Here is a 10,211-nt window from a genome sequence, read left to right as displayed (position 1 = left end):
AGCCCTGCTCAAACTCACCGGGAAATGTATAGGTAGGTATACAGGTGCACTATGAATCGTTTTAGGGCGAGAAGAAGCGAACAGGCAGTGGGTGAGGGCACATTTTCATAATTGTTCAAACTTCTTATACTTCTTAGACTTTCAGAAATGCCAAAAATATGAGATTTATAAGCTCACAACATGTTGTGATGTGATGTCTTGTGAGCTTGTGTTAGCAAGACACCATTGTACGTCTAAGTATAAAGTAGGGATTTAGTGGTTAACCGTTTTGCTTTTGGAAAGCTCTCGTTAATGGCAGTGGTGGAAAGTAACTACATACATTTACTTAAAGATGGAGTGCCACAATTTTTGTATTTTTCCAGTTTTCCATGTGTCTATGAGGTGACAGTACTTCATTAGACACCCTGGAGTTGTTTTTATGTGCAATGGTGTATTAACTTTGTATGGCACCGTCGTTTTTCACCAGAAGCAGAGACGTGTGTTTTCATTTTTTCAACCAGTCTAACGTTCATTAGAAGGACAATATCAGTCACCAGAAGCAGAGACGTGTGTGAAGTTACAATTGGTTTATATAGGAAGGTAAAGTTAATATCAAATATAAATAAATAATATAATATAATAAATAAACATTATGGGTGCAGTTATGTTACAATCACAAGCCTATGACACATGTTTGGAATCATACTGCTAATATAAATGATGTTCCTCGGTTTCCTGTCAATCAAAATCATGCCTAACATTAACCTCAGTAAAAAAATACAAGAACCGCTGAGAGCGAGATTTTAGAAATGTTAGCCCCTCTAACATTCTCTGCACGTCTGTGTGTGTGTGTGTGTGTGTGTGTGTGTGTGTGTGTGTGTGTGTGTGTGTGTGTGTGTGCGTGTGCGTGCGTGCGTGTGTGCACACGCGCATTATGTATACAGCAAACATTTCCTCTCATTTTTTTAAGATTCGTTTTTTGGCTTTTGTGCCTTTGTTGATAGTTACAAGCAACGAGCTGACGCGACAATAAGAGCCTATTATGTGGCATTATGTGGCATGTGCCTGGACTAGGCCAGCATTGACTGTTTCCTGGTGTATTGTGACTGTAATCTTGACAGGTTTCCTGAAGACCAAAGATGAGTCAGTGTGAGGAGAGAGAGGAGGAGGGAGCTGACAAACATCACATCCACAGAGCAGAGCCTCCATCTGTGTCTATGAAGAGTCATGAACCTCCTGACTTCAGTAATGAACCTGGACCTCCAGATACAACGTATGTGAATCCTCCTATACAATTCAAGGTTCAATGTTGTACTTTATTCTTCCATCTTGTGTACACTACATGTACATAAGAGTGAAACTTGGCTTCTTTCAGACAATGCAGCAGCATTATATACACCAGCGGTTCCCAAACTTTTTCACGTCAAGGACCCCCAAAAAATATATGCCAGGGACCCCCCATAAGAGAAGATTTGTACGGCTCTAGCGGTGATTCTCAACCCGTTTAATTTCAAGGACCCCCCCCCAGTTTCACATGCATTAGTCTACATATCCCCATTTAATGGCATTTCTATCTCTGGGACCCCCAATTTATATTGTAAAATCAATGCTAATTTAACTCTGAGAGTGTACAAATGGAACCAAATGGACCCTAACGGGTCTCTGAGTTACAGTCCCATAAGGGTCCAGTTGGTTCATAACTATCATCTAGCTGGGTCCCCCCTGGAACTCCCTCAAGTACCCCTGGAGGTCCCCGGACCCCACTTTGGGAACCACTGATATACACAACACTATAATACAACTTTGTGATCTCATGCTAAGTTACATGAATGACAAAAACAAGACATAACATCTAATAATGTTGTATGAATCCTGTTCAAAGTTAATCTACAGATTGTAAGTTACTGTGTGTGCAGTTTGTGAATGAAGTGGTACAAATCAGTGTGGTGTTCAGTAGACAGGCTGGCTGCTTGTGTGCATGTATAGTATGTGAACAGTAATATGTACAGTATGTGATTGTGTACAGTATATGCAACAAGCCATGTTTAAACTATCCCCGGTTATTGTATTGTATATTTAGTAAGTATTGTACAGTGACAACTAAAGTCTCTGTAATGTTTATGTTGTACTATTGTCTATTACTATAAAACTAAAATAAAGGGATTTACGATCAATCTATATGGCTCTGCCTCCTACTGACTGCCTAGTCCTAATCTGGTGTACTTGTGCCCCCTCTTGGCCAGGCCCTGTAACTACAGTATTTTACATGCATAGTAAAACTACAACAAAACAATTTATATAATGTTTTTTGCAATTTTAGTTTTCTTTTTGCTGCAATGTTGTGAGAGGAAACTAAAAGATGTTACCCTTGTATAAATAAAATGAAATGTAACAATAATCCAAATAAAAAAAATAATTGACAATGTCATTAACACAAACAATGTTATGATTCCAGAAGTCTGTACCACAGAGCAGAGTCTCCAACACCCAGCTACATGTCTATGAAGAGACGCGTCTAAAGGACTTTCTCTTGACTTCAGTAATGAACCTGGACCTCCACACACACAGTATGTGAATCCTACTGTACAATATACACACTATAACCACTAACCAGGGCTGCACACAACTTTTTTGGTCTAGTAGCCTACTCAGAGGAGCACCTGGAGGAGTTACTGGTGCTCTTAAAATGCGGCGACCCGTCTCGCCGGATGGATAAAAGAGGGATGCATGAATAACTTATAGGCTATAAGTTATTCATGCATCCCTCTTTTATATCGCTTTGCTATAAGTTATAGCAAAGCGATATTTATTGGATAAGTGGGGACTGGGGAGTCAATGGAGAGTATTGCAACTAAACTCTAGATTCATCCCATTATTTAAAAAAATCTAGAGTTGCAAATTGCAGCTATAGGTCCATGTGTATTCCAGCCCTATATCATGCATATTCTAATACAAACTTCTTAATACTTCCTAAGGATAATATGAGCATCAAAGCAATATTTAGATTTCTTTTTTAAATTATTTAATAGCTCACAACGTGTTGTGGAGGCGACACGTTGTGAGCTTGCAGATCGGCTATTTGTTTAACATATGACACGTCGTACGGCGAAGCATACGTCAGGCTTCCCTGACTGAGGCAATGTACACAGTCAACACAGAGTCAGACAGTCAGACAGACACACATTGCTCCTCGGTGCAAAATAAACAGTGTACACTACCCGACTTTACGATAATAAGGGACAGTATGTCGCGGCACGCTGTTGTCATGTTGATAAGCTTCATATTGTGCAGCAGCAGTGCCAGTCCGTGAGAAACGGCATCGCACACTTGCTCCAGCATCTGGAAAACAAGCAGTGAGCAGCATGGAATCCTCCCTCGTTTGACTAAGGACACGCTGTGATTAGCCACAATGGCCAGTGCACTTGTGCAAGACGTGCTGTGATTAGCCAGTAGTAGCTACGGTACTTTGAGTGGCAGTCAGTGTTCAGGAAGAACAGACAGACAAAAACTCAACTAACAAGAAAAAAAAGACAAAAAGTAAAAGAAAAAAGGCTGCATTTTTCACATTACAATAAACATTCAATGAAATTCTATTGCAATATCGCTAGGCTGAGAGAAGAGATTCCACTTTTCCCATTTTTTATAGAATTTATCCTCTTGTAGTCTAAGTATGAATGTTAGTTTTTCCATAGAATGCAGTTCCTCAATAATGTCCATCCATTGATCTTTCGTTGGTGGGTGCTGTTGGTACCAGCGTCGTGTGATTGCTTTTTTACTTGATGCTAAGAGGATCTTGATTAAATATTTATCATGTGTTAGAAACTCTTCAGGGATATTTCCCAATAGTAGAAAAGAAACAGACAGAGGTATCTCAAAACACAGAATGGTCTCCAAAGTGGAGTGAATATCCTGCCAGTATTTCTGAATTTTAGGACAAGACCAGAAAATATGAGCGTGGCCCGCGTCCTTGTGGCCACATTGTCTCCAGCAAGGCTGTTCTGTTTTCAGTTGTCTTGATTTAATTTTTGGAGTAATAAAAAATCTCATTAAGTTCTTCCAACAGAATTCTCTCCACATTCTCAACATTGCTAGAACCTTTTACAGTGTTTGAGAAATGATATCCTGTAGTAAGTCTCATGGGGGGGGGTAGGACCACTACCAGTTGACCTGTAGTAAGTCTCATGGGGGGGGGGGTAGCCTGAAAACAGATAATTCTACAGTACTGTTACTGTATGTCAACAAACCATACATTTGTTGTTGTTATAAACATTTGTTTATATTGCAATACACATTTGGACATGTTGATATTGGTACAGGAGCGAAGACCTCCATGGCAGCTACAGTACCATGAAATAATTATAGAATCATCATCCTTAACAGGCAGAATGTACAGTTGTCATATCTACAGTATAGTGAGAGAGAGTTACCTGTTTCTATATGGAATTATACACAGCAAAACCATTAATTGAATGTGTGTGTCTGTGTGTGCGTCTGTGTGTCTGTTGCGTGTGTGTCTGTGTGCGTGTGTGTGTGTGTGTGCGTGCGTGCGTGCGTGCATGCGTGCGTTTCTCCACCCAGGCTCTGATGTCTCTGTTCGTGCTGTCCTGTGAGGATGGATGGGTGAACATCATGTATGACGGACTGGATGCAGTCGCAGTGGATCAGCAGGTACTGTTCATAATACTGTATCCACAGTATTTAGGATTTTAATTTAGACCACACAGTCACCTGCGTTGTAGAGACAACGGGAACCCCTTTTGGTGTTAGCATTATGTTATGCTTCAGCTATTGAAAAATAGCAGATCTACAAGCTCGTAGCGCGCCACCGAGTGGCGCGCTACGAGCTTGTAGGTCTGCTATTTTTGAAGAATCATGAAAATATTTATTTCAGAAAACTGGAGGATTTAGAAGATTCTTTAAAAAAATTTAGATCAGGCCTAAATGGGTTAGAACCCACCATATGAGGACACATTTTGAGACGATATTATGTTGAGTCAAATAGAGCAATTTAATTAATTTAATACAATTGAAGCCCTTGATATGCTCTCTCAACAAACAGCCTTTCTTCAAAGCAGTTTTTAACGTTATGGCCTAAAGGAAGACATTCTGAAAGATTCTCCAGTAAACTGTCCTTAATTGGTTCTTGTCTTATGTAACCTGCATGATGGAATTGTACTGTACACGTTGCCGTTGGGGAATATACTTCCAAGATATGGCAATGTCTCTACAAGTTGGCCTTTAGGAGAATGGATTGATTGATTGATTGATTGAAATATTTATTAACAGTTTGCAGAATTACAGTACATTTCAAGCACAAACTCAATACAAAGACTGTTAACTGTGAGTGGACGACCCAATTAAGCCTTACACTTGTTTACAACAGGGTCCACATTGTTCAATTCATCAAAACATTTAGAGACAAACAAATAGACACTTCTATGTAGTTAAAGAACAGAACAGGAATTCATCATATAGGAAGTGAAAAGGGAAAAAATATATATACAGTGAGGGGAACAGGGGGATAAAAGAAAACGAAAGACAGAGTGTAGGGCGCCTGCACACAACACCATGCGTTGATGCCATGTGTGCATATGTGCAGGCACCCAACACCACGTCCATACAAAAACATAGTACAATCCAGATAAGAATTCAGCTTTTACAGAGGCCAGTTTCGAATTGCAGCCATCCGTAGGTGCCCTTTGAGGGCAGTTTTGAAAGAGCCAAGGGATTCACATGTCTTAATGACTGTTGGTAGGGTGTTCCACATTTTGGTGGCATAGGAGCGAAAAGAATTTAGTCCCTTGTTTGTGCCGAATCTGGGTTGTACATGGTTTGTTGCACTCCCTCTGGTGTTGTGGGTGTGGACTTCGTTTACATTAAGGAAGTATTTAGACAGGTACATGGGTATCTTGGTGGTGTATCGAATCTTGTGGACCAGACCCATTGCAAGATGCTGTACTCTGTACCTAAGCCATCCCAGCCTGTCAAAGTGGGCAGGGGTGAGGTGGGTTCGGGGGGTGAGGCCAAGTAGGAGCCTGACCAGTTTGTTTTGGGAGGTCAGCTATCCATCTATCTATCCATCCATCTATCCATCTATCCATCTATCCATCTATCTATCTATCTATCTATCTATCTATCTATCTATCTATCTATCTATCTATCTATCTATCTATCTATCTATCTATCTATCTATCCGTAGACTAATGCATGTCAAACTGGGGGTCCTTGAAATTAAACTGGTTGAAAATCACTGCTAGTATATGAGCCGTAGGCTATATAAATCTTCTCTTATGGGGGTCCCTGGCTTATCTCTTTAAATGGGGGTCCGTAGGGATGATTAGAGTCGATGTGGGGGTCCGTAGGGATGATTAGAGTCGATGTGGGGGTCCATGACATGAAACAGTTTGAGCCTCCTAACTAACTACCATAATGTCATGTAATGTAATGCATGGTGGTGTAATGAGCATATGCACCCACAGGGCGTCGCTGTTGTACCGTAAACCTCCTCAGACAGACAGAAGCAGACATTTGGAGTAGGAACTGATCTGTTTAAAGTGTTTCCGTTCGGGCCTCTTTTAAACGCTGCACACCGGATGCTGACGGCTAACCACAATATTGTTGTTGTTGTTGTGGCGGTGGAAAAACTTTAGCAAAGACATTTGCGGCTCATAATAAATGATACCGTAGCAGGAATTTTGTTACATATTGAACCGAGCCGTCTTGTCTGAACGAGCGGGTCCATTTGGTTCCATTGCCAAAGTTAAATTACGTTACGTGTCCCTACAGCCAGCAGCGAAACTAAAGGGACTTTTTAATTTAATTTTGACCAACCAACCAACCAATGCTGTTCTGAGACTGGAACGACTGGAAGTGTTAACAGTCTTAAGGTCAGTTTACACATTTTTGATGAATTGAACATGGTGGACCCTCTTGTAAACAAGTGTATAGCGGCTATACCGAGTCAGAACCCAATGGTAGTAAAGTTTCTGACATGTTTAAGACTTTGGGTCGGCACGATAGAATGAGCTGACCCAGGGGGTCCCGAGAGGGGCTAACAAGTGTAATGCTTTATGGTGTCGTCCACTCACAGTTAACAGTCTTTGTATTGAGTTGTACTAGTTGAAATGTACTGGAATTCTGCAAACTGTTAATAAATACTATTGCTGAATCAATTAAAAAAACGTCATTTACACACACACACACACACACACACACACACACACACACACACACACACACACACTGATTGATTGATTGAAATATTTATTAACAGTTTGCAGAATTACAGTACATTTCAAGCACAAACTCAATACAAAGACTGGTAACTGTGAGTGGACGACCCAATTAAGCATTACACTTGTTTACAACAGGGTCCACATTGTTCAATTCATCAAAACATTTAGAGACATACAAATAGACACTTCTATGTAGCTCACACACACACACACACACACACACACACACACACACACACCCAGAGAGAGACCGTTCCATTAAGGTCAGTTTACAATTTAGGCATTTAGCAGACGCTCTTAATCCAGAGTGACTTACATTAAGCAAGAACAAAAAAGCATGGGAATACATCACATAAAAAGCATTTATCATGAAACATGCGTAACCTAAGAAAGTAACAGTTGAATATCTATATAATTAAACTATACATATAAACTATACACATATACTATACTATACATATGTACTATGACGTGCTATGACTACATACAGTGCAATTATAGTGCTGTCTTCATAACATGCTATAAGTCTGTATCAAATGCTATCTAAGGGGGTGGGGTAAGTGCTATGGGCCATGATGGAGTCTGAAAAGGTGGGTTTACCTCAAAATACTCCACTTTATCTCTGAATGAGTCACATGTTCAGTCAGTGACTGAATGAACAGTGAATTAATTATCTATCATCTCTGAGTGTGAAATGAATACAGTATGTTCTGTCAACAATGAGTAGTAGCCTATGAATGATTATACAGACTGTGTGTGTGTGTGTGTGTGTGTGTGTGTGTGTGTGTGTGTGTGTGTGTGTGTGTGTGTGTGTGTGTTACCCTTTTACAGTCTATGGTGTTACCTCAGTCTGAGCAAGTAGGCAAGGCAATTTTATTTATATACCACCTTTCATACACGTTCAAACATTCAAAGTACAGTACAGCTCATTTAAAGCCCAGATTATACCAGGCTATCTATCAAGCCTAGTTGATAGACTAGCAGCAATTTGCAACTCTAGATTTCTTTATAATGGGATGAATCTAGAGTTGCAATACCCTCCATTGACTCCCCATTCATCCAATTTGCGTTTGCGATCTGCTTGTATTAAACGACATTAAACTCACCAACATTGCAGCTCTAGGCCAAGCTTGAATTATCCTCTTTCTTTCTGCCGAGCTTGTGTGTCATAAAAATCCACCGTAGACATGTTGTTATTGTTAATATGAGCTACTTTCTGTCAAGACATTCTGTGCAGGTGATTCTTTTTCTAAGTGTTGCAGTTTGGAAGCACTCGTTTTTATTAACGGGGCGCACTGCTGCCTCCTGCATTATGTGCAAATTCGAAACAGGTGGTACGCAGGGTGACTTTGACGTGCGCTTCCAAACTCCTGCACAGAATTTCTTGACGGAAAGTATTATTGTACAAGTACACTGTCTTACTGTCCTGCTGTCTCTCCTCCTGCAGATAAACCAAGATGGGAGCGTAGTCAGCGTACAAATACATGCAGGAGTTGTGGCGCAAGAAGCAGTCGGACGTGATGCGTTTCCTGCTGCAGTACAAGGGTTAATGGTATTTTTTTATGGTATTTTTTCTTCCTTGTTATTAATTATATATCATGGCCTGCGTTGATATTGATATGAAAGTTTTCTTTTTACAGTGGTTTTGCCGCCAACTCAAGCACCCACTACAGCAGCACCTTTAACAACAATCACCACAGATTCACCAGCAGGTACAATTTCATCAAAGCAAATTGAAACTCTACTTCCAATGTATAAAACATCTAATTAATGAACTGGAGTGGACAAAGGGATATGCAAGAGTACAGTGACATACCCCTATGATTATAATGTGTTGAAAAATTATTTTTTTAATTATTTATTATAACTAATATCAGAATCACCGGTAATAATAACTTCACAATTTAATGTAACCTTTCCATCAGGTAATGCAACATCACCACCAGTCATTCAAACTTCGCCACGACACAATGCAACTTCACCACCAGTTAATGCAACGTCACCACGACCCAAAATAACACCAGTCACCAGTCACTGTAACATCACCACCAGTCAATGCAACTTCACCTATAGTCCATACATCCCCACCAGTCACTGCAGCTACTAGCCCAGGTAAAACAAATTAAACATTTGTCAAAATAACTTTACCACTAATGGTGGCATTGAATAATGAATCAGTACTCGGTTTAATATCTGAACATAACTGAAGCGGACAATATCCCCACCAGTCACTGCTGCTACTAGCCCAGGTAAAACAAATGAAACATTAGTCAAAAGATCTTTACCACTAATAATATCATTGAATGCATACGTACTCAATTTTGCTATAATATCTGAATATAACTGGAGCGGACAATGGGATATGCAAGAGTACAGTGACATACCCCTATGATTATAATGTGTTGAAAAATCACATTCAATTATAATCTTTATTATTATAACTTTAGAAATATAAGAAACACCGGTAATCATAACTTCACAATTTCATGTAAACTTTCCATCAGGTAAAGCAACATCACCACAACTAAAAGAACATTCAATTATGATCTTTAGTATAATAACTTCAGCAATATAAGAAACACAAGTAGTCTTATCTTAACAATGTGATCTAACCTTTCCATTAGGTAATACAACTTCACCTCCAGTCATTCCGACTTCACCACGACACAATGCAACGTCACTGCCAGTCATTGCAACTTCACCACGAGTCACTGCAACTTCACTGCCAGTCATTGCAACTTCACCACGAGTCACTGCAACTTCACCTATTGTCCATACAACACGCATACCTGTCAGTGCAGCTACTACCCCAGGTTAAACATCTGCACTATTAGTAAAAATAACTTCACCGCTAATCACTTTGAACATAGAATTTACTGTCCAGCTATAATAACTAAATTTAACTGTAACTAACTGTTTACACAATCTTTTCCATTTACAGTATATGTTGGATTCATGTACGTGTTGCCTCATGTGCCTGTAACAAAATAGGATATC

At 39.8% G+C, this 10,211-nt stretch overlaps 1 protein-coding gene across 5 annotated transcripts; it reads left to right on the top strand.

Annotated features, from left to right (window-relative positions):
• Nucleotides 1-1,008: 1,008 nt before the first annotated feature.
• On the top strand, nt 1,009-10,008 carry LOC308330783 (uncharacterized protein). Of its 5 annotated transcripts, none has more exons than XR_013965527.1 (7): nt 1,009-1,252; nt 2,435-2,546; nt 4,558-4,647; nt 8,662-8,759; nt 8,855-8,926; nt 9,140-9,326; nt 9,839-10,008. XR_013965527.1 is itself a non-coding variant. In XM_080785798.1 (7 exons), the coding sequence occupies exons 4-6, from the start codon at nt 8,699-8,701 to the stop codon at nt 9,319-9,321; spliced, it is 315 nt and encodes a 104-aa protein (XP_080641924.1). In that variant the 5' UTR covers nt 1,009-1,252; nt 2,438-2,546; nt 4,558-4,647; nt 8,662-8,698; the 3' UTR covers nt 9,322-9,326; nt 9,839-10,008. The 5 variants fall into 5 exon arrangements, 3 of the variants coding, with proteins under 3 accessions (XP_080641924.1, XP_080641925.1, XP_080641926.1); XR_013965528.1 differs by having other exon boundaries at nt 8,662-8,766; XM_080785798.1 differs by having other exon boundaries at nt 2,438-2,546.
• The last annotated feature ends 203 nt before the right edge of the window (nt 10,009-10,211 follow it).

Source organism: Protomyctophum bolini (assembly GCF_963924005.1).
Source record: "Protomyctophum bolini genome assembly, chromosome: 16".
Classification (NCBI taxonomy): domain Eukaryota; kingdom Metazoa; phylum Chordata; class Actinopteri; order Myctophiformes; family Myctophidae; genus Protomyctophum; species Protomyctophum bolini.
Note: the sequence above shows the minus strand (reverse complement) of the source record. Positions and strands in the feature narration are given on the sequence as shown.